This window comes from Gordionus sp. m RMFG-2023, chromosome 3 (assembly GCF_954871325.1).
Source record: "Gordionus sp. m RMFG-2023 chromosome 3, tfGorSpeb1-WG-v2, whole genome shotgun sequence".
NCBI lineage: Eukaryota > Metazoa > Nematomorpha > Gordioida > Chordodea > Parachordodidae > Gordionus > Gordionus sp. m RMFG-2023.
This window is the reverse complement of record NC_088777.1, coordinates 13,605,414-13,631,402: the sequence shown is the minus strand read 5'-3', so window position 1 is coordinate 13,631,402 and position 25,989 is coordinate 13,605,414. Positions and strand designations below refer to the sequence as shown.

Sequence of the window (25,989 nt, the reverse complement as noted above, 5' to 3'; positions counted from 1 at the left end):
AACTTATTTCTTTTTTTACGTTTTTTTTTCTCCTCTTGCTTCTTTTGTTTTCCCATCTTCCTTATTTTTTGTTATGAAATTGATATTATACCTTATTTTTTTATTGCATTTGAAACTGGTTCTAACCAGTTTCATGAATGATTGTATCGCGATTAAATAACAACCTTTTTTTCTCTTTGTTTTAAAAATTATAAAGGTTGGAAAAATACCTTTTTCTTGATTTAATTATTTTCTTTTGATTGTATAATTTATATTTTTTGTAACATCGACTTTAATTTGTTGAATAAACTTTGAAAATATTATGGCCACTACGTTGTCAGAGTGATACCATGACTAAATCTATAAAACCCGGCCCCCTAGATCCCGTCATTGACCATCCCGGACCTCCGATCACGGACTCCACTCAGACTGGGGGACCCATCGGTCTAATATATACCAAAGAAAATAAGAAATGAAAGATTTATGGATATCTTTTTAATTCATATTTATACATTTTTTAATTACCAAAGAAAATAAGAAATAAAGGATTTATGGACATCTTTTTAACTCATATTTATACATTTTTTAATTTGTATTATCAGTAGTATTAAATTTATAACATTATTTTTAAAATATAATATAAAATAATTTATTAATATTCATAATAAAAAAAATTGATTTTATAATTGCATATTTTTTAAATATATATGCCTAACTTTGATCGTAAAGTCATTTGATCGTAAATTTTGTCCATTTTTTTTGATTGGTCTATTTAATCGCGGTAAATTAAAATCATTTATAACCCTAACCCTAACCCTTACCCTCACCCTAAACCTAACCTATAAATTAAAAAAATCGTCCATTTTGACCAAAATGGACCATTTTACGATCAAAATAATACGATCAAAGGAGGCCCTCCCAAATAATCATGGTTAATGATGCTTAATACCTTGAGGTATTACATATCTAATTTGTATTTTGTTTATTTTTCATTTGGTTAGGCACTACCAAATATATTTATAAAATATAATTGAAAAATCGTGATTTTTGGAAAGCATTTGTAGTTTAGTCGGCAAGAGCGTTGCTTACCAATCCTATTGTTATGGGTTCATATCCCAGCAATGATCATATTTTATTTCATAATCTAACTTGGTGGTTACGTCCTGGGGGGGGGGGGTGATATATATAGGAGGCCTCGACCACGTGATTCCGTTATATGTTAAATAATAAGGGTCTTATTATATTTTAATAAATTTTGATATTGCCATTGGCAGTAAGCATCATTAACCAAAAATCATAGCCCCCCCCCCCTCTTCCATTTTTAAAATTAACACTACTGGGTAAATGGTCGAAAGTTGGTTAATAAAGATAAAATTATATCAAGCTTATTTTGGAATGGATAAAGAGAAAATAATATTAAATCATATATACCCAAAGAATTGGTGAGAAATAACTTATAAAGAATTAATAAATAGTTTAAAAAGCGTTTTGAATCTAGTGAAACCATAATATATAAATTAAATTTTTTAAGAATAATAAGATATGAAGGAGAACCTATCATTGGATTTTCAATTAATTTAAAAATGCACGTAAGCTATGTATTTTTTAGAAGCATTAGATGAAAGAATTGATTATCAATTTTTATGTAGAATGAAGATGAAAATATTAGATAGAAGTTCATTCTATATAGCAAGATGCAGTGGAGGAGAGTGGTAATCAAGTTAAAATACTCAAAATTGCTTTATCCATGGAAAGGACAGAGAGCGAGGTAAAAATACATAAGATAGCGTAGCAGGTTAAAAAAATTTATAAGGAGAATCAGAATAATGATAGGAGAAATTGAGGTAGGCCGAATTATTTAAATATATGCACTTGGTGTGGGAGATTCCATGGAGATTCAAGTATAGCATACAATGGGAAATGTTTTAAAATCTTTTCTCCCTTCAAAAATTTGTCTCTTCTCTTAAATATTATTTTAAGCTAATAAAATCCTTCTATATTCTCTCAACCCTCCTCTCACCCAAAAATATATAAAATATATCATTATAAAGAAGATTTAATAGAAAAATCAGTAAAAGTTATTAACTTTTAAAGATAACGACTATAATTTAAAATTTTTAGAAAAAATACATTTTTATAAAAAAATAAGTATACCTAAAGAAAAGACCTCCAATAAAAATTATAGGGAAACCCAGCCTGATAGTGCCCCCTCTTCCTTACAGAAATTTATGATAATGATAATATAGTCATGAATTCTTTAATCATATAAACAATGTTTTAAATAATACTATTAAAAAGCCTTTTGTCATCTTTGAAAAAAATGGATCCTAGTACGATCAAAATTCAACAGGAGCTGTAATGGTATTGACGAAATCAGAATTTGTAGAAATTTTTGATCACATTAAACCTATTTTTGTCAAAATACCCTTATATTAAGTCAACTTTTGATGACATTATAACCAAAATTCAGGAATGAAACTTTACGAGTGTGGATTTACGTGATGCATATTTGCAATTAAGCGTTGACAATGATTCACATAAATAGTTAGTGATATCCCAATCATGGGTTTTTTAAATATAAAAGGTTGCCATTTGATCCGTTAATTTTTCAAAGGTTAATGGATAAGTTATTAAAAGATATAAGTATGGGAGGAGTGTATTTGATCGTGATATTTACAAGCGTCAAGATAAAGATTATCAAGAAAAAGTTAATTGAGTTTTTTAGATTTTAGAGGAGGCTAGAGTAAAAGTAAAATCAGAAAAAATTAAATATAAGAATGAATCTGTCAAGTTCTTAGTCTAGCTTTATTAGACAAAAATGGAATATATCCATCTGAGGATAAGGTGAAAGCGATTCAACAAGCACCTATGAGAAGCATACAATGATTAATTGCTTTTTAAGGGAACAATTAATCTAATATCCTTAATTACTACTTATTGTTAAACGGGTGAACCTAAAGGATAACCCTGCTGTGCCCCCCCCTCTGCGTACGCCAATGGTCTTTGCCCTGAGATAATTGTTCGTTTTCGGTAACGTATTAAGTGTTCCATAGCTAGATTGTATGTAATTATAGAATAATGGATATTTTTTAAAAATTCTGGATTAGTTGCGGTTTAATGAGTTGAAAGGATTTGCTATATCAAGCTTGATATATAAATTATCTAAAGGTAGATTCTTCAGTGATTCTAACTGCATGACCTGCGGTTTCGTATTCACTTTTAATCCCAAATCATTATTGATTGGGTGGTAAAATATCAGATAAGAAATATTTTATTCATTTGCAAATTATTTCAGATTCTGAATAAAATACCTATAGAGATAAACCGAATGCCCCGATATGATTTTTGAAGTGCTATTAACACCAGAGACTAGAGGGATTAAATCATATGGTAACCTATGTTGACTATGAGATTATTAAATTCTGTTATTACTTGCAGTAGCAGGTATGAGCTGACATTCTCTATATTTTTTTGATCACTAAAAAATATTAGCCTGATTCCACCTATCCCTCTGGCCGAGTATATCAGCACCATTTGTAAAGTTATTTAGTTTTGGCATAATGTTAAATGCTCCGACAAAGCAAAGACATTATAAATTATTTGAAAAATTGATTAAAACATAAAAATTTATAGTTCCCTCGGATCTCAATGACCCTTCTATTTATTAAATTCATTTTTTTTCATCTGGTTTTTATGTTATTTTAAATTAATAAATAAAGATCCCATATTTTTAAAAAAATATACTTATAATAAATTTCAAAATACTCTTTATTGAATAATATTTCAACCTATTTTGTTATGAATAGACTAAAATTAGTACTAAAATGGTTCATTATATAATTACCTCATCATTAAATATGATAATTATTCATTCTTTTTATAAAATAAGCTTTATTACTATTTTTATATAAAAATTTCAAATTAATATTTTTTCCACAAAATACCTATGGGCCATTCATTCCATGTCAAATCGATCAAAAAAGGCACTTTTTCGGCCGACCCCTTTTTCTGGAATTATTTAGATAGGTAAAAGAATGATAAAGCCATTTATTTTAGCTCGCTAGCACACCTGGTTCTCGAGATATAGGGGCTCAAAGGTACAAAAAATAGCCACTTTGGAATCTGTAAAATTTTTAAAATGCTTATATCTCAAAAACTATTTATAGTAAAAAAAATTATAATATATCTTTTGTAGGTAAAGAAATTATCTAATGGGCTAACAAAGAATAATAAATGTTGGCGCCATTATAGGCTTTTAACATCCGGTTTACCTAAATTGCTTTACCTGTATTTTTAAGCAAAATAGTGAGTTTGTTTTCGAATTTTTTTTGTTTTGATTTAGGCACCTTTTATAAATGTATATACAATGTCAAAACCTTGGCGACGCTATCGACTTTTCTGAAATATACATTTTTACCAAAAATTGAAGAAAAAAGTAGATGGAGCTAATGGTTGAAAAATATTATTCTTAAGGCATATGAAAATATTGATATGTTTATAAGAATTGTGATAAAATTTTCCAGTTCTGCCCTCCCCCCCCCCCAACTACCTTAAAATGTTTTACATTTTTTAGATCTCTACTTTGCTACTATAGCGAGCGAATGATAGCTCGATAATATATAACAGCTGCAGTAAAAACGAATATTTTATTAGGCATATATTCGATTATATTTTACAAAATAAATTGTTTAAAACGATCTCTCTTTCTGCAAAATAATTTTAACCTGTCCGTTCAGATTAATTTTATTGTCTGTCTACAATAACAATCTGGATTTGGAGAGTGCAAAAACATGTACTCTAGGTGTAGATTAATTATAATTTTATTATATATCACAGATGGACGTACCAAATATTAAAATGTTGCAACCCATTTAATCTACAGAGACATGCTTATTATCGAAAGATTCTACCCTGGATGACCGAAAAAAATTTACCATTAATTTAGATATGTTAATATGCTCTTCATGGTGACAAAAATTAGCAAACATTATGACAATGTAGATATTGATTCTCCCCTTCATACAATTAATCAAGAGGCTATTGATAACATTAATATATCCCTACAATCAAATGGGGAATTTCTCATTAAAAGAAAACGCTTATGTGAAAAGAAATATTCGAAGAAAAAAATATCTAGAGTAAAAAAAAGTTTTAACGACTAAAATTATACCATTATCTTTATCAAATGATGAAAAATTCGATGAAATTGTATAGATACCTTAAAAATTAAAAAAAATATATGAAAAATATTTATTATTGGAAATTTGTTACATTATTAAGTGTCTAATGGGCATTGCCTACTCTACTCCTCAGTTAATTAGTATATTTAATAGAAAATCAACATTTTTAGTATAAAAAGTGAAAATAGCTGGTTATTGATAAGTTAGCAGCAAAATTTTAACCATAATCCGTAATTTCATAAAGCGCCATTTATTATTTTTATCAATTTTTGGAGTTGATAGCGTCGCCAAGGTTTTAATATTGTATATATATTTAGCAAAGGTGTCTAAATAAAAAGCAATAAAAAAATTCAAAAACAAACTCACTATTTTGCTTAAAAATACAGGTAAAGCAATTTAGGTAAACCGGTTGTTAAAAGCCTATAATGGCGCCAATATTTATTATTCTTTGTTAGCCCATTAGAGAATTTCTTTACCTACAAAATGATATATTATAATTTTTTTACTATAAATAGTTTTTGAGATATAAGCATTTTAAAAATTTTACAGATTCAAAAGTGGCTCTTTTTTGTACCTTTGAGACCCTATATCTCGAGAACCAGGTGTGCTAGCGAGCTAAAATAAACGGCTTTCTCATTCTTTTACCTATCTAAATAATTCTAGAAATTTTTAACAATTAAAAGGGGTAGGCCGAATCGTGATCGATTTATAAAATAAATTATATAAAATGGTATTTTATACTTTAAATATTTTAATTAATAGGTAATGAAAATTTTATAAAAAGAAACTTGTATTTAAGATACACTCATTTAGTAAAAGATAAAAGTATCTTATAACCTTTTTATATTTTTAATAGGATACTAATATCTATAACTAATATCCCTTCCTTTTTTACAAAGAAAAGAATTGATTCCATCCCTTCTTTTTTACAAAGTAATGAATCGATATCTTCGTGTTTTTGAGGATATGCCTAACTCTACCCATTTGGTTTAAGGATCACAAAGCATTATTAGGATAATAAACCTAACCCAACTAATGTGGACTTAATTTTAGTCTTCTTTTATATTAAAATTTAGTTGTCAATTTTAGGCAGTTGAGGGTCTACTTTATAATATTTAAGGAATAATCAACTTGAGTTAACTATTACTTTGACCAAATAATGATATCATATGTTTGAAGCAAATAGTTAAAAATTATTTATAGACAATCGTAATAAATATTTATCAATGAGCCAGCCAATTTTTAGCCGGCTAAAAATCTAACAGATCGGTTTTCTTAAAAGTATAGCCGCTCAAATTTGAAAGAAACTAATATAAATTAAAACTCCTTATTATTAACGGATTTCCTCTGGCACGGGCCTGTAGATCGAGTCAAATTAATAGACATTTAGTCATTACACAACTATATCAATGATATCATTATAGGCCCTTTTTTATTTATTGTAATAATATGTATAAATTATCTAAAAACATATAAAATTAATATAATAAACATCATTAAGTATTATCTAATTTTAGGAGGAAATTTTTTAAAATAAATATTATAAATATTACAAATTAATAATTCATTCATTCATAAGTAATTTTCAATATTTAATCATGATTTTTATCTTTTTAAAAAAAATTAGGATAAAAAAAATCATAGAAATGCAAATTGGCAAAAATGATCAAACTAGACAATAGTTTCAAAGTCTTGCTTAAAAAAACAATCAAAAATATAATTTACAAGCTGTTCATATATATTTTTTATATATAATAATTAATAATGAGTGTACTTAATATTATAGAATTTTTTTTTTTACAGATTTTAAACTTTTACTTGACCAAAATCTAGGTTAAGATTTACTTTTTCAAAAAAACCCCATTAATCAAGTATAATTTTAGCATTATCCTTCTTTGTAGCGTTCCTAATTTTCTAGATAACTTTTATTTCATCTTTCGTTTTTTTCATTTAGATCAGTTGATTGTTGATTAGCTGCTATTGGATGTGTAGACAAGTGAAGTGAATGCATGTTGGATAGATAAGCCCTCTTTTCTGAATCCTCTATTTTGCCTTTAATTAAAAAAAAAATCATTTTAATTAACGGCAAAAAAAATGGCTAGTTTAAAAATAGGGGAGGAAAAAAAAATTTGAAAATCTTCTCTAATATCAATCAATCATAAATTATCCCTTAAATTCAAAAATTGGGGCATCCTAGCCTGAGGGCCAGGCAGGGGAAAAAGGACTTTGGGCCGCACCGGACAATCTGTACAAGATATTTTTTAAGCCGGTCCGAAAAGCCCCATAAAAATTTTCACATGGCCGATTCAGTCCGGGCCGACTTCCATATTTTTAATTTTTTTGAAAGATTCATAATTTATAAAATACTGCGACAATTATTTAATAAAATTTACAAATATCTGCCGAGCCTAAAAATATTTTTTAAAAAATCGTTTGAAATTGGAGAGGTAAAATCCGAACGCTGCAAAGGCAAACAACTGAAAAAAAAGGATTGTAATAAAAGAAAGAAAACAATTTTACCAGATTCTTTTCTACCAAATCCATCATAAGAGCAGAAAATTTAAAAACCAATAAACGATAAACATTTTTTCTAACTCTTGTTTGGTTGATATTAAATTGCAACCATCTAAACAATTTATTGTTTCTTCTGGTATTTTCAGACACCTTTGGTTCATTTGGATCTTAAGCCTTAAAATATTCAAATAGAATAGGACAAAATTTATTTAGTCAAAGGTTATCCCAAAGAGAGTTATCACACGGCATAGAACATCTATCGAAATTTGTCATTACCTGCATTTTATACTAATTTAATTCAAATAGTTTCCTATTTATATATTCTATATATATAGTATATGTTATTTTTTAGATATGAACATTTTTTAAAAATAATATATTAAAAAAGAAGAAACAAAACCTGAATCTAGATCAAAAGATTTTCCTTTGATAGCAAGAGGTTTGCAAGGACTCCACCAGTTCATCAAGGAACCTAACCCTGGCACGTGTCTTAAAACACCCTAAAAATGAAAAATAAATGACTTTATTGGTTCCTAAAACAAATAGTTTACGAATAATGTGTTCCATTTTAATTACAATGTATAAAATTGTTTTACCTCTTGATAAAATTTTTGTTCGTTTTCTTTCTCCAGATCGTGAATTACGGCTTTGATGCTCCCAGTTATAATATCGGATAATTTTTCGGGTAACTTTATTGATATAATAAAATTTAATTTTAATTTTTTCTCGTTCTCGCATTCTTTATCTAACCCATTCCCTATATTTTCTAAAAAAATTTTAACTTTAATATCCTCTTCAACTTTGGCTCCCAACTCTGCTACTAATTTAACAAGTTCTTGTATGTTGGTTTCCTTGGTTATCATTCCAAACCCCACGCAAGACATGCCATTTTCCATTTTACCTTTATATATTTGTATTAAATACAGAATTCTAAAATGATTCAGGTCTTAAAATTCAAAAAATATTAATTACTAAGGATGGATGATAAAAATATTATCAATTTAATATATAAAAAAATAGAAAGGGAAAATACCAAAAATATAAAGAGAAATAAATAGAAAAGAGATAATAAAAACGTAAAAAATAACTTATCGCGAACGCTGAATCCCTCATATTGAGTTGGCTCACTAATTCTTCGTTCAATTTATTAAGAGCTTGCGCCATTAATTTTGGCAGATTCTGGCTTTTGCCGCCTAACCAAATATTCGGGACGTAACTAAAAATTTAAATTTCTATAGATAAATCAGGATTTGGTAGTAAGAAATTATAAATAAGTTATCATATCTTTCCACCAATTTAATTTTTTTCTCTTCATTTCCTACTTTCTTTAGGATGAATTTCTTAATGCCTTGCATAATTGAGAAGTGATTACATTTACGAATGACTTAGTTTTTAAATTTTAGCAGTCATTTGCAAACCGAAAATAAGTAACTTATATTCACTTGCTTAGTTTTATTAACCCGTTACTGGTTAACGGTGCATATATGCACCACCTCCTATATACCTTATTTTAACATAGTAGTTTTTTTTTTTAAAATAATAAAAAAGATTTTTATATAGTTCAGACATTGTACCTTAAAACTGGAAAAGAAAAATATGAAAAAAATATTTTTTTATGCCCCTAAGAAACCCTCAAACTTTGCGAATTTATGAGGTCTAAAATGCAAAATTTTCTAAGTGATCTCCACGAGCATATTATAAAATTATTTCGATGAAAACTAGTGTGTATATATTCTTTATAGATATATCAATATTTATCAATCATTTTTGAATTTTTAAATAATTAATATTTTAGTAGGTAACCACATAAAGTTGACTGGTGCATATATGCACCGTTAACCATCTAGCAGTATATATTATTTAAAAAAATTCAAACAAATGAAATTTAACATAATGAATTATAATTTTTTATATTATACTTAAAACCACTACCGTCACTAAGGGTGGGAAGGGGAGGGGTGGGTGGCTCGAGCCCCTTAAGAATTTTTAAAAAAAATTTTATACCCAAAAAAGACCTTTTGAAAATAATTTAAAAAAATTTTTTTCACCTGAGATTAAATCGAATAATATATTGTTCCTATTATAATTTTTTATCCCGATCAAATTATATGAAATTATTAGGTTCATAAATATTCAAAAGTTTAAAATTATTTTTAGCCTCTTCCTTTCTGAAGATTTTATTTTATTTATATAAAATATTATGCACCTGTTTTGTCAATTCAATCAAAATAATAGATGACTAATTAATAAAAAAATCAAGATTCTACGAAAATAATTTGTCTAGATATTTAATTTTTAATAAATTTTTTTAATGAAACGTTTTCTAACAATTGAACAAGCGCTTGCTCAACTTTTTGAAGAGGAACCAATTGAAGAAAGAGATATGATTATAATTCCGCCAAACCCCTCTGCAGTTAGTGATGAAGAAGATTTCGATGAAAATGACTTAACAAATGTCGGAGTTTTGCCTTCAGATACAGCTGGAGAATTGGAGATTCATAATTCAGTTGATGACGACCTTCCAGAACCATATTCTACAAGAAGCTATTCTCGAATTTCTCACAATTTAAAATGGAGAAAAACGGATGCAATATATTCTTCAAGCCCTTTCAATGGAGAAAAGGAAGATGTAATAAAACTTGAAAATGATTTACATGGTAAAAGTCCATCAGATATATTTTGTTTAATTTTCGACTAAGACTTATATTCCCTAATTGTAGAACAAAGTAATATTTATGCTAAACAAATGAATAGACCTAACATATGCATAACCATCCAAGATATTCAGAGATTTATTGGAATTATTCTATTATTTACTGGATATCATTCTCTCCCACAAGAAAGAATGTACTGGTCTAATGACAGCGATATTTCTATTCCAATAATCCGGGATACAATGACCCAATTACAATTTCGAAATTTGAAATATAATATCCATTTGGCAGACAATACTAAAATAGATATACATGATAGATTTTATAAAGTTAGGCCTTACATTAATATATTGAATAATAAATTTCAGCAATTCGGAATTTTTAAACATCATTTATCAATAGATGAACAGATGATACCATATCGAGGAAGACATTCTTGCAAAATGTTCATAAAAGGAAAACCAATTAGATTCGGATACAAGTCTTGGATATTGGCCTCTTCCGACGGTTACGTATTCTCATTTGATATATATCAAGGAAAAAGCGAAAATAAATATGAATATGGATTAGGTGGAAATGTAATCATAAAATTATTAAAGGCATTGCAAAAACCAAATTATCATAAAATATATTTTGATAATTTCTTTACATCATTTAAACTCTTGTCATACTTAAAACAAATGGGATATTTTGCAACTGGAACTGTGTGAGGGACAATAGAATAGAGCATTGCCCAGTTGAATCTATAAAGGTTGTAGCAAAAAAAGAAAGAGGATATTATGATTATAGGTTTGAAAAATTAAACGAAATATTTGTAGTTCGTTGGAATGATAATTCGGTGGTGACCGTTGCATCGACATGCCACACTATCTCTTTGCTTTCTAATGTTTCAAGGTATTCTAAGAAAATATCTTCTAAAATAAAAATTCCTCAGCCAAATATGGTAACTGCTTATAACAAACACATGGGTGGAGTTGATCTATGTGATAATCTAATATCTACATATAGAATAAAAATAAGAGGAAAAAAATGGTGGTGGCCAATATTCATCAATTTTATTGATGTAGCTTTGGTAAATTCATGGAAAATCTGGAAATTCGTGAATCGAGATGACAAGAAGAGTTTGCTTGCATTTAGACGAGAAGTTACTAACTACCTCCTTCGAACGCCAGTAAAAATTGAAAAAAATTCAAGTACAGGTCACGCCAGCCAGTTTGCATTACAGGGTGAAAACCCTATTGATTCATCTGGACATTATTTATCCCAAAATTATAGATGGAAAAAGACGAAGATGCAGATATTGCCATACGCACTCAAGATATATGTGCCAAACATGTCAAATCGCACTCCATATTAAATGTTTCAAGGATTTTCATAATATATAAACATTTTCTCGTTTTTATTATAAATTACAAAAAAAGAATAAAGATATTTGTTGTTTTTTTGATCTTATAGTATTTTATATAATTTTTATCTTTTTTAACCTCTTAATGGTTAACGGTGCATATATGCACCAGGCTAGATTTTCTATTTAGGATTATTTTTTTTGGCTGATTTTTTTAGAATATCATATTTGAGCATTAATCAATATAATTTGAAAAAATTGAGCATTTTTATCCACTAGAAAAATCTTGACCATTAATGGGTTAAACAAATGATTATATGATAATAATGCAATAGAAAATTATCATAAAACGCGAAAACAAACCCCTTACCCTTAAACGGTAAAAGCAGAGATAGAACCATTAAGACAATAAATGATCAATATATTATTTCCAATTTATATCAATAAAACTAAATTATTTACGCAACTTCTATTGTGTAAATTTTTCAAAATACGAACGAGCTTAGGTAATTATTTTGAAAAAAACGTCTTGTTTGGAAATGACCTTAAAAATTATTAAAAATCTCGGCCTTTCTTTTCGCTAAATTTCAGCCGAAAATGGAAATGAACAATTGTCTTTTATATTTACATTATTTTTAAATTCTATTACATAAAATTTAACATCTAAAACATTATTTCTTGGTTGAATAGTAAAATATAAGCAGCGAATCATTTGTATTTTCATACTCATCATTTTGAGAGCTGATACAAACAAAATTGCAATTATATTGAATAAAAACAGCCTAAATCATCGGCTATAATTAAATTCACTCTGGCTCTTATTATATTGAAATAATCTACAAAAAAATTTTTAAACTGAACGGCCCCTAAGCCTGCCCAATATGGCAAGTCGACTAATTTGAGGTTGGGGTAATTGGACAAGTTTTGTGCCAGTTCGAGATGTCGTTTTCGATGAGTTGCCGTCATTATCTCTATCTTTTCAACTATTTTGGCGCAAAATTCGTCTACCGCTAATGTGTCGATATTTTGGGCTATGCAAAGAAATAAAATAATAAATTTAAAGGAATAATTTTATAAGTAAGCTTAATTGTAAAAACTAATTAAAACGATATAAAATGTTAGGTGGTATAATATCTCATATATCTTTTATTTTTAGAAAAAAAGCTGGAAATTTATAAAAAGATAGTAATTATTCTGGTGACTTATTTAAAAGATTCTCCCCAATAAATTAAACCGCCTATATGATTATACATGAATTATTATATTGTGTTTATTTGTATTACGTGATAGAATTTGGTGTTTAATTATATTATTTATAAGAGAAGAAATTTTGTCCTGTATAACATTAACGCGTTAATTAAGTATTAAAATTATCTTATCGATAATTGTGCAAATAAATTAAAGACCTGTTGTATCTGTCGATTTGTAATTGACATTGGACATTTTTCAAAATATTTTTTCTAGAAGAAATAGAAAAATTTTTAATTTTCTTTGTTTAACTTTTAAACATATGATATGGGTATATAAAGAAAATAAAGATAATTTAAATTGGATCATATTGATATGAAATTTTGAGTTGAAATATTTCTTGAGATGGATATCGATGTATAAATAAATAAATATAATTTAAACATGATAAATATGAAATAATGGGTTTTGATTAATATGAAATATTGGGGTTTGATAAATATAAAATATTGGGTTGTGATATTGATAAATATTAAATTTGATGGGTTGTAATATATGATAGGATTGTAATAAGACCTTTTATATATTATAGATTTTTCATCAATAGAAATATTTTTTCGAAATATTCAGAAAACCATGAGTCTATTACCTTTATCATTCATTTTTTCTACAAATACAAACTTTATATTTTTTAATAAAAATTTATATAAGACCGGCAGGATAATTAATTAGATTCATCCTTGTGCCGGTAAAAAATGGATATAATGGAAATGAAAAACGATAGAAAATGGAAAAAAATATAATATACCTGCAAAGGTTCGCACAAAATTGCATTGAATAAACACCTTGGTAGACCCTTCTTTCTGAACCAATCTAAGATGGAAATGAGGAATTTCACGGTTCATAATTTGTGCCAACTGTATTTCAAAGCATATATAAAATACATATTCATAGAATATTATAAACGGTGATTTTGCTTATAAAATCAAATCCCCAAAGAAGTATTAATATTATAATTATAAAACCACAATAAAATTATGAAATAGAAAACTAATATATTCCTTTTGAAACCTTTTCTTAAATTCTCTTTTAAAAATGAACAACAACTAATTTATATTTATTTCTTTTCGAAAGATTAGAGTGAAATAGAATTAGTTCCTATAAAATTAAAAGAGGGATACATAAGAAAAAAAAAGGAAGAATGAAGGGAATGACATAATTCCAATAATACCAATGAATACCTAACATACAAAAAAAAAAGTTGCAGGAAATGAAAAAATAGTTTTAAAAGAAAGTAGTCATCGGGTAAATTTTTATTTTATTTTATATCGAATTTTATCCTAATTAGTAACCCAATTATCATTATTAATTTTATAATGATAAAAAAATGATATAAAAGTATTGATAAAGATGTTAATACCCAAGTATTGAGGGAATTTAAATACTCCCCATTAATTTTTTCGGCCCTAAGATTAGATTTGCTATCCGCTGCATCAGATTGTAGAATATCCGATCGTCCTGAGATCAATATCGGTTTTGGAAAATCGACTAATTATTAAGTATAAGTTTTTATGTCAATTTTTAATAATATAAAATTTAAGTTTGCTTATTCTGTTATAAATTACTGGATATTGTATCTTCGTCTATTAAAACATAATTAAAATAAAAATTTAGCTTTTAACCCATTAAGGGGGATTATAAGATATTTACCATTCATTTTTATCATATTCATCAAAAAATAAATGTAAATAAATATATATCGATTTAAGGAGATTTTTTTATCATTCATCTATGATTTTTGAATTTGGGGACAACATATTCTTTTTAATGAATTATTGTATTAAATATAAATCAATGAAATGCAAATATTAAAGGCTAAATCATTTGATTAAATTAAGATTTAATAGTCAACGATGGAATATATATTCAATTATAATAAACAAACTTAAAAATAATATTATTTTTTTTCAAATCTTACTCTCATATTTTCTCAATAACCTAAATTATTATTATAATTATTTGTTCAATGGTACTTTCATTTCCTTCTTTATTTTTCATTTATTATATGAAACCATTTTTTAAAAACAATTGTTACTTACCAGTAGAATTGAGCATTTTTGTCTCTGGAAATTTGTATCTAAAAATGACGGAAGATTTATGACCATCTAAAAACTCCTAAATGTATTTTTATTTTATAAAATATATTATTTTATCTTATTAAAAAAAATGAAAATTATAATAAACAGTTGCGTCACTTAGTGGTGCAAAATTGCTCTATATGAGCCGATTTTTAAAAACGGCTAACTCAATATTTTAACCAGAAAAATGTTGCCTAAGCCTTGAGATTTCGCTAATAGATGTCTAAACCTTTGTGTCATCTATAAGCAAAATCTTCAGTCTTGCGTAATATTTTTCTAGATAAAATACTGGGTTAGCGATTTTTAAAAATCGGCTCAAATATGGCGATTTAGCATCATCATTAGCCTTAACAATCTCATGAGGCCCTTTTAAAAAATGAGAATATTAGTATTACTGAAGTTAAAGATTGATATCGGCCAATACCGCATTGTCATAAGCTAAAATAAAAATTGTTATCAGTGCATCTCTGATATTTCTCACTATAAAGACTTAAATATTAGATTTCTTACATATAAAAAAAAAGACAAGAAGCATTTACCATGAACGCTAAAATATTAGGATCTCTAACGTATTCCTTAGCGTAAAGAGGATTAGCATCCAAGCTGTTATTGAGTGTTGTAACAGTATTGATACTCTTCAGGGAGGCGGAAGGTGAAATATTGCTTTGACTTAACTTTTTCACCTCATTTTTTTGTAAAAAATATATAATGTAAATAAACGATTTCAACATAAAATAATATCCTAGTATAACTTGCCTATCAAACCTTGGAATAGTAATATATCAATTTTTACCAGGGACGTCACTTACCTTTACAATCTCAGGGGCTCAAAAAAATAAAAAGTAGCCGAACAATAAAATGGTAGTTAAACAATATGTACTTCTTTTCAGCCAAAACTCTAAATACGATTTGGCTTCCCCTTCCTAATATTAAAAAAAATGTTTATAATGAGGTTATTTTTCGAAATTTTGATAAGATGTATTTTTATTCCTCATAAAAATAAAGATAACCAAATTTGAATTTGGATATTTAGTAAAGAGCGACTTTTCTAATAAAAAATGAAAAGAAACCACCATATTTATTTGCAAAAATTTTTAAGAAAATTGTGTGAAGTTAATAATGGCAATTTGTTTAGAGGGATAATTCACCAAACTCTTTAAATAGGATGATTATTTAATAATTGTAACATGATATTCCTTCGTAACAAAAAAATAAGAATAATAAATAAAAGAACAAGTCACATATGAATAGGCGCCATTCATCGATTCGGACGCTATCTCTATTTCAGGCAACGTCTTCAGGCGGTCGATCATCTGTCTCCCAAGTAGGGAAAACCTTCCCACATGTCTTTTGACCCCGTCTAGCCCGAGATTTCTCAAGCTTAGCCATTGGTACAATAAAACTCCGGTATCCATGTGATCATTTTCGGAGGATATTTTTTCTCTATGAAAATAATAATTTTCTATAAAAGATAAAGTGGAAAAGTAAAATCATATTTGTTCCATTACATATTTTTTCATATTTCTGAACCATTGTCATCAGTTAGACTCAAGTCATGTAGTTAAAAATTCTTTCTAAAATATTTTAGTGTCCAACATGCTTGAATAATACAAGTTTTAAATTTAACCTAAATTTGATTCTATATTTTTCTTACTCACTTCTTTTTCAGAAGAGAAAATTAATATATTATAAGTGTATTCCTGCATGATGTTTATGAATAGAGTATATATATTGAGAAAAAACTCTAACGTATTAAAAGAAGCAATGAGTTCTTTGTCTGAAGCCTGATTGTCATTGATTGACAGGTTTCTCAAATACACAGAATTTGATAAATGATCACCGCGTTGCATGGTAAGGCGTTCATCATCCAGGGGCTTGTTGATTAAGGTCTTAAACATTCGTTTAAAAATATAAAATATGCGACTCGTTTTAACCATTATTAACTAATTAATTGCTACTTCATTTTTTTCTTTACTTTATTTACATCATATTCTTTTATTCCAATTAGCAATATTTATAAATAATATCATGCACAAAACATAAGAAGTGTAATACATACAGCGTCAGGCATGTTGGTCAGACCCAGCCATTGATTGAGAGGCAAGTGAAGACTATTAAAGAAATCGAGTTTACATGATTGCGTTTTTTTAATCGAAGATTCTGAATTTTCTGAAAATTTCTAAAAGTAAATTATAGAAGTTTTTACTAAAGCTTTCACAAAAGTAAAATAAGCAATATTTGGTTAATAATAAAAAATAATTTGGCAAAGAGTCTAAAAATTGGTGGTTTGAAAAAAAAATAAGCACAGACTAAAGGATTTCCAAGTTCCAAACTCTGCTATAGCAATCAAAACAAAATTTAAGCAATAAGTTCTTCTAAAATGAATCTAATAAAATTTTACAAAATATATATAAATTATTTGCGCTTTTGTTGGAACTGGTTTCGAAAGCGAATTCTGAAAATTTTAAAATGGGTTCTGGTTTGTATCTATTTTAAAAGTGGGTTCCTGGTAGTGTTGTTAAAAGCTCATTTAGAGTCGATTTTTAAAAAGGCTAACTCAATATTTTATTAGGAAAAATATTGTGCAAGATTTTGCTCATTGGTGGCACAAAGGTTTGAACATCTATTAACGAAATCTCGAGAATAAGACAATATTTTTCTGCTAAAATATTGAGTTAACCGTTTTTAAAAATCGGCTCAAATAGAGCCGTTTCACAACACTCCCAGGGTCTAGTTTCCTAGATTTGCCTAACTTCCAAGGGTTTTAAACTCTAGTTAGAATAGGATGGTATTAGAGTTCGCGAGGTGAAGAAATACCATAGGTAAAAATTTTCAAATTAGGTTTCTCTGATAATCAATTATATAATTATTTTTTAATGCAAAATAAAATTTCTATCCTTTTATACACCATTTTCCCTAGAAGTATATAATCAATTGTTAACTTGGAAATATTATACTTTTAGGCTAACCTAGATAATTTATGGATGAATAATTATATCTTCTTTTTCTTAGACAAATGAAAAAAACACCTTTTCAAGTAAAAAATATTCAAATTATTTTTTCATTTTCTATCTTTCTGCCAGTGCATTAAAATAAAATAAAGTTTTTGGGAAATCTTTTCTTAAATACAATTTTTTTTAATTTAAAAAATTAAGTTAAAATTTAATTCAAAACAATCATAGAATAAACATCAGATGCATAGGCGTAGCCAAGGGGGATAGGGGAAATCCTCCCGTTTCAGAAATTTATCACTTTTTGTGAATATCATTTTTAGCTAATAAAAATATCCCCCTTAGTCCTCCCACCCCCAAAAATGTATGCATATATCTTAAACAATAATTTGAAAGAAAGAATGTAAAAGTTGATATTTTTTTAAACAAAAACTATTCATCATAATTTATACATTTTTGGAAAAAATAAAAAAAGTGAACCAAAAGTGTTTAAAAAAAATAGAATATAAGCCAAAGATAGTCTTAATACAAAAATGAAATATATTATAATTATAATAATAGATCCATAAAATTAATAAATAATATAATATATCAAATATAATTTTTTATAAAGTGAGTAATTTAAATTTATTTATCCTAATAAAAGTAAAATATAATTACAAAACTATTGATAAAATTAAATCATAAATTAAATTAAATAATTAACGCACAATACAAACACTGGAATATTATATGTCGTAGATTTACAGTATATCTAATTTTATCAATTATCATATGACAATTTACCAATATAGTGAATTATATATTTTTCAGAAAAATATAAAATATTGATAAGGACATCAGAAAATATCTTTTAAAGACATTGTGGGATGAATAATATAAAGATTAATTTTTAATATCAATTTTTATTTAAAATAAATAGATGGCGTTAAATAATTGAATGCAAATTGTTGCTATATTTATTATCAAGAGCATTGATTAGTAAAATTTGTTAAAATATTAACTGTAATATATTCTCTAACTGTCAAATATGTCTGTAAAAGTTATATAATACAAGAATATCAACTATATGTCTAGTTACTTTTTATAAATAAATTTCTTATATTTGTTTGGAATAAATTATTACCATGTATATTAATGTATATATAAGTAATTTATTACTTATAAAAATCTATTTCATATTTGTTCCAGGCTTATTTTTTTTATTAAAATTAACCTCCTATCTTGTAAAAATATTTTATGACTATATATAGACTGATGTAACCCAGCCGAAGACCCGCTCAAAATGGGATCTGGGGGCTTCGCCCCCAAAAATTTTTTAATCCCCCCCCCCCTTAGGAAAATCCTGGCTACGCCTATGATTAGATGGTATATGATACATTTCAAATTTTTAAAATAAGATGTGGAAAAAAATATTCAAAAAATATTATAACATAAAACGTAAACTTTAGTATTAGCAACATCAATTGGAATTTCATTTTGAATTTGGGCAGACATAGCTGCAGAATCAGGAAACAATGGTAGGTAAGCTAAATTATCGCTAAAAATGAAAAAATAATTATCAGATCATATCTCTTCATCGCGTTATATAAGTGCCTCATCCTTTTATAATTTTAATTTCTTTCTTTTCTTAGTCACACATTCTGAAATGATATATATTTTTAAAATTATACCCTTCAAGGTGCAACCAAATAGAATATTTCTGACAAATTTGAAATATTTTTTCGATATCGTCCATTTCTGCAAAATGCGGTGTGGCTAATGGGCATTTTTTTTAAAAAAAATAGATTAATTATTTTGAAAAATGATTTAGTCCTCTATTATTATCTTTTATTTTCTTTCCTATCCCACCCCTTTATTATAGGTAAAAAAAATATTTTTCCTATCTTCCAGTTTTTTGCCCCTTTTCATTCATTACCGCAATACTTTCTTTTAATTATATTATACAAAAGAAATTCATATATTTTATTTTTTTTATTATTATATTTCTTATTCCTTATCTTCTCTTCGATAAGACTAGAATTTAAGATTTAAAACATGCTACAATAGCGTAGGTAATCAAATTTATTTTTTTGCAAAGGCAAAAATTCAATTTGTCAAACTATAAATCTTATTTTACAATAAGATATTAGCAATTTTAGGATAGAAAACGAAGTACAATAATATCATAGATTTATGATAATACATTGTTCCATCTACACTTTCTGTCAACCCAGATAGAATTCTTTTTAAATCAATGGCAGAACCGAATACATGTTAGGCCTATGTCTAGTCCGACTTGCAGGCCTTTATGTTCTATATCTGCCATTAAAACAATTCTTTTCCGTATTTAAATTAGATCAGGTTCGTTAAAAAAATGGAATGATTTCAATATGTTATATGATGGAGCACTTTCAAAAAAATAATCGTCCGTTAGGTATAAAATTTAAAATATTGGGAATGTGATATTATTAAATTCGAAGGTTAAATAAAAAATAAATACTCAATAGCGATTTTCCAATTGTTAAAACCAAAAATTCGAATTAATTTTTTCTAAAGCGCTTAGTGTTGTTAAACGGCTCGTTTTGAGCAGATTTTTAAAAACGGCTAATTCAATATTTTAGCCAGAAAAATATTGTCTAAGCCTCGAGATTTCGCTAATAGATGTCCAAACCATTGTTCCTTCTACAAACAAAATCTTCAGGCTTGCGTATTACTATTCTGGACGAAATATTGAGCGCTCCTCTAAATAATATGTTGGTGGGAATGAAACAATTCTAGAATCAGGTTGTGCAATCATTTTAAAAATTAAATTCCAGCACGTAAATTCTTTTTTAAAAGTGGAATTAAAAAATATGCGGTTATATAAAATATACACGTGCAAGCATTACAGGTATAGGCCACTAGGAATACAGGGATTTTTTGAGCAAATTCTACGTCGTTTTTCAAGGCTTCCTCAAGAGCTTGCAAATCGTAAACGGTAGTTGGACTAATTTCTTCTTGGTTTACAATTTCTCGGCAAGCAACGAAAGTAAAATTTTCCGGGCCAAAGGATAACTTAAGTAATTTTTTTTAAAAAAACTATTTAATTTTTCATTCTTAACTTTCCTGCAATAATTTTTCCTTTTCTTCCTGTCATTCTTTTTATCTTCCTTTTTTTATTCCTTTCTTTTATGTCATTCTCTTTCTTTATTTCTTTTTTCTTTCTTCCTTTCCTTTATTTTTCTATAAGACCTCTTTGGCCAGCCATCTTCCCAGATCCCTATTAGTTGGAGTATCGGTCATATAAATGACCGGTGGATTTTTAATGAATGCCGAATAACCGAGAGTATCGTGTCGGGGGTAATTAAAGCGGATGGCGATTTTAGATGAAACGCCAATAGAAATATACTTATTGAAGTTTGGGTTGCCATGTGGCAAATAGGAGAGTGAAGGTAAGGAATGAAAGAGACAGAAATGTGCCAAGGAAGAATTTCTTTAGTATATTTTAAATTAAAAAAAAATATTTTAGAGAAAAGTTTAAATGATTGAATAATAAAAAATTAAAGGGATAAAAGAGAAACGTATGAATAAAATTAAAATAAAGCAAGATAAGAAAAAAAATAATAAAGTGTCATTTTATGTCAAATCACCAAATAATTCAGAAGATCAATTTTAGAACATATGAAGTTCGATATGATGGTATAAATATAGATTATTCATGATATATCAAAATTATAAAATTCAACTCATCAGATATGTCTATACAAATGAGGAAATAATTTAAATTTTGTTCATCTTTTTTTTAAACTTGGCGATAAAGATCAGTCAATCTTTGGCAATAAATTAATGTTGTTAAATGGCCTCGATTTGGGTCGATTTTTAAAAATGGCTATGTTAAGATATCCAAAAAAATATTATGTAAGCCTAGAGATTTTGCTCATAGATAGCAGAAAGGTTTGAACCTACACTTGGCAAATCTTGAGCTTTACATAATATTATTTTGACTAAAATCTTAATCGGGTCATTTTTAAATATCGACCCAAATTGGGCCGTTTAACAACACTACATTTATATTCCCTCAAAAAATAAGCCACTCCTGTAAAAATCAATAAAAAATAAGAATTATCCAATTGTTTCCGTGATTGCCAAATGTCTCATTTTTTTTATTCGATTGGTAAAATTATAAAAAACTAAATAAAATTTATATTCGTATTTCCTCGATTTTATTTCTTACTATTTAAAATAAACAGATAATAAACATATCAGGCGAGTTCAATCGTCTTAAATTAGAGCTAGCTCAAATAATTCCTTTTATTTTCATTTTTAAAAATATTTGGTATTTTTTTAATGAGAATTTTAAGGGCTACAAAATTAAATAAATACATGACTTTAAACATATTTTTCGGTTAATTTAAGATTGTCAAAAAAATAAAAAGGCTCATATAGACACTGAAATATGTGCTAGAGGTTTATTTTGATTTGTATTAAATATACACCATCTATAACCATAATATCGAGTTTCATTTATTAAAAAGGTATCTCCGAAAATCTTGCTTTTTGGTCGATTTATCATAGTATGAGCCTAAAATAAAAAAAGAGAAAATGAATGTTACGAGCAATAGATATCGATTATCCACCTCTCCAAGTCCCCTTTCAATTTGAACCACAAATTTTTGTAGCATTCATGACTTGATGACAAAATATAAAATAAATAGGTAGCTATCAATTCGCATAAGAGTGGTAAAGTTCGATCTTGGGATGCATTAGGTCCCCTAGCCAGAAATAAATTATTTTCATTTGTCAGAGTAAAACCTGTGTATATGGGAATAGGTCTGTGGGAAGGGGTTTAATAAATAAAAATATTATCATAATTTTGTTTTCTCCCAAAATTTTTATGCTTTTTTTTTTATCTTTCTTTCCTTCAATTATTTCTTTTCTTCATTTTTTTATGACAGCTTTATTCATTTATCTGTTTCATTACCATGTATTACAAATAACTTGGGTTATAATTGATATGTTAAATAAAAAATGATGATAAAAAATAAAATATGGTATAAATAGTGATGCAAAATCGTCATTTAAGTCGATTTATAAAAAACGGCTACCTCAGTATTTTAATCAATATTGCCCAAGCCTCGAGATTTCAGTAATTGATGTCCAAACCTTTGTGCCATCTATGTGCAAAATCTTCAAACTTGTGTAATAATTTTTCTGGATAGAATACTGAGATAGCCCTTTTTAAAAATCGGTTCAAATCTAGCAATTTTGCATCACTAGATATAACTATAAATCAAAATGAGAATGTCTTTACAAGCTAAGTAAAATCATAAAATTCCATATTTATAAAAAAAATCTTTCAAATTCTCTAATAGCATGTATTAACTCTGATCCCTCATTTTAACAAAAAAATAGGTCATTTATATAATTTTTTTCTTTACATGATTTCTTCATCATTTACATGCTCATAAGATGAACCTATAATGCACTCTTCTAATATTGACAAGCAATCCTTGAGACCCAAACCTTGACTATTCAATCCAACATGTATGTTTGAATGTGTGTTTTTTTGAATGTCATAATTTTCCTTATCTGATAAAATCTCCAAACTTTTGTGATATTTTTCAAATATTGTCACATCACTTGTATATGTAATATGAAAAATTAATTATATACTAATTATGTTATTTAGAAAAAAATATGGTTGAAATTAAAATTTAAAAAAAAATGTTAACTTTTCTTTTCCTTAATATATTATATTAGCCATATTTACTAAAAAGAAACAATTAATTAGAAAAAAAATCAGTAATTAGAAGCAAATACTTTTATAATGCCTAAATTGATAGAATTTGTTAGTATATTATTTCAGTTAGCAAGATATATAAATTTTCAATATTTTTTAATCTATTAAATTTTAGCATCTAGATTTTAGAAGATCATTAATTCGCTTAAATAAAATTAATTATTTTTAAGGCAAATACTAAATATAATAAAATTATTTTTTTAAAAGTGATGTTTGTGTTATTTTTACTAAATTTTATAAATATTTATTTTTCTGGAATCAGAACCCTGAACTCAGTTAAGAAATTTTTCACTAAATCCAAACCTCTTTTTTAAAATAAGAGTTAATAGCCGTGGTCATATATAAAGATTCTATTGGTAGGTCTTAAGCCATTAGATTTTTCCTGGCTGTTTTTACAAATCCTTATTTTTCTGGACTCCAAATCCTGAACCCAGTAGAGAAATTTTTCATTTGCAAACCTCTTTCTTAAAATGAGAATTAACAGCCCTAGCCATATAATATATGCATATTTTATTGGTAGGTCTTGAACCATCAGATTTATCCTGGCCTTTAGTCAGGTTACAGGTATCATTTAATTTTTTTCTAAAATATTTAAAATGTAATTATTTTCAAAATTTATTAAAAAATGATAATCATTTTAATTTATTGTAAGTAATTATTATTTTAATTTGAGGAAGAGACTTTTTTGCCTAAAATGATATTTAAAAAATTCTCTATTTATTCCCTATATATTTATATTATTCATAAAATAATATCATTTTTATTCAACATTAAATATGCTATAAAATAATATTAATTTAAATTTATCATATCTAAATAAAACGAAAATTATTTTATTTCTTTTTTAATGGAGCTTCATGGAATGATTTTAGTTTTATACAATTGCAATAATTATTTAGATTTGGTGTATAAATAACCTTGAATGTTCTTGAAGAGATGCCAGGAAATGATTAAGCTCATTCTGAATTTCTAAAATGGGTGATTTATTTGCCAAACTATCCTAAATGTAACTTTTTTATTATTATTTGTACATTGAAATGTAACTTGAGGTATTTCATCTACCATGTGTAAAAATCAGTAATACTGCAAACAATCGAACACGAAATAATTCAAAATATTATATATCAGGCAGGATTTGCTCAAGTAATGCAAATCAGTGGCGTCGCTAGGGAGGGCGCAGTGGCTCGAGCCTCCTGAAAAATTTGAATAGCCCCCTGAAGTAAAAAATTTTTTTTTAATGGCTCCTTAATATCCCATTGTACTAAAAATAAATTTTTTTAATTACCCATTGAATGATTTATTTTATAATATTGTGTAATATATAGATTTTATTTATAATTAAAAAATTAATAAGTCTATCTAAATTATTCTTAAATGAATACTATTTTAACTATTAGATTAGATTAACACTTATAAATTATATTTTCACTATATCAGCTTGCAATCAAATTCTATGTTAAAAATAGAATATTAATATCACTCACTAAATATTAATTTAGCATTAATAGTTGAAGCTTTATTGACTTTTATTATTTAAATTATTATATAACCCTAATTAAATAAATATTAATTGAAAATTAACAAATTTAAATTGTAATTAGCCGAGTTCAAAATCACTAAACAATTATATTATTATATTTAAATTTAATTACCATGCCTCTTCTTAATATTATTTTCAAGGTCCAAATTCAAATAAGTATAAGAGATTTATTTATAAAAAGTAACTAAAAATATAGTTTATAATCTCTATTAGATATAATTGCTTATAAAATATTAGGTTAAATTTCACTTTTACAGACGTATTTTCAGTTAAATAATATATTACAGTTAATATTTTAATAAATTTTAGTAATAAATGCTTTTGATAATAAATATAAGTAATAAATTGCTTTAAATATTTAACGCCATCTATATATTTAGAAATATTTTTAAAAATTTAACATCTTATTATTCATTTTAAGGATATAATAAATTAGATAACTTTTCTTCTCTTTTTTACCTGTTTTTAGGAAAGATATTTTTTCTCATTTGAAAAACAGTTTTGAGTTAAATTTATATTATTAGTATATTTTTGATATTATTACAAACTACTACTATTTTAAGATATAATCAATGATATTGGATATAATATACCAACTAGAGGTGGTGCGATAATAATATATATAATCATAGTTAATTTCTTTTATCATATCATATCACTCTGGTTCTTATTTTATTGTTACAAAATGTTTCATTTCTAATATGGCATCTCTGCCTTGTTAATAACTTAAGGCTTCAAT

At 26.6% G+C, this 25,989-nt stretch overlaps 1 protein-coding gene across 1 annotated transcript; it reads right to left on the bottom strand.

Annotated features, from left to right (window-relative positions):
- Positions 1 to 6,880: 6,880 nt before the first annotated feature.
- Positions 6,881 to 24,797, bottom strand: LOC135925949 (pyridoxal-dependent decarboxylase domain-containing protein 1-like). Its single transcript, XM_065461543.1, has 21 exons — positions 24,755 to 24,797; positions 24,628 to 24,710; positions 23,349 to 23,549; positions 22,524 to 22,742; positions 21,163 to 21,403; positions 20,820 to 20,985; positions 19,623 to 19,707; positions 19,396 to 19,489; positions 17,058 to 17,177; positions 16,748 to 16,887; positions 16,240 to 16,441; positions 15,538 to 15,681; positions 14,960 to 15,035; positions 14,281 to 14,408; positions 13,669 to 13,777; positions 12,529 to 12,703; positions 8,762 to 8,889; positions 8,456 to 8,574; positions 8,270 to 8,362; positions 8,074 to 8,173; positions 6,881 to 7,211 (listed from the first exon to the last, which is right to left on the bottom strand). Exons 1-21 carry the CDS (start codon positions 24,773 to 24,775, stop codon positions 7,090 to 7,092), a joined length of 2,766 nt encoding a protein of 921 aa, XP_065317615.1. The 5' UTR covers positions 24,776 to 24,797; the 3' UTR covers positions 6,881 to 7,089.
- Positions 24,798 to 25,989: the final 1,192 nt, after the last annotated feature.

What these genes read in the sequence shown, in the direction of transcription:
- LOC135925949 (XM_065461543.1), bottom strand. Translation starts at nt 24,775, where the DNA reads ATGGTAGATGAAATACCTCAA. An exon ending in ATAATCGATATCTATTGCTC is followed by an intron (nt 21,404 to 22,523) that starts GTAACATTCATT and finishes AATATACTAAAG; the next exon opens with AAATTCTTCCTTGGCACATT. An exon ending in TAAATTCCCTCAATACTTGG is followed by an intron (nt 13,778 to 14,280) that starts GTATTAACATCT and finishes TTTGAAATACAG; the next exon opens with TTGGCACAAATTATGAACCG.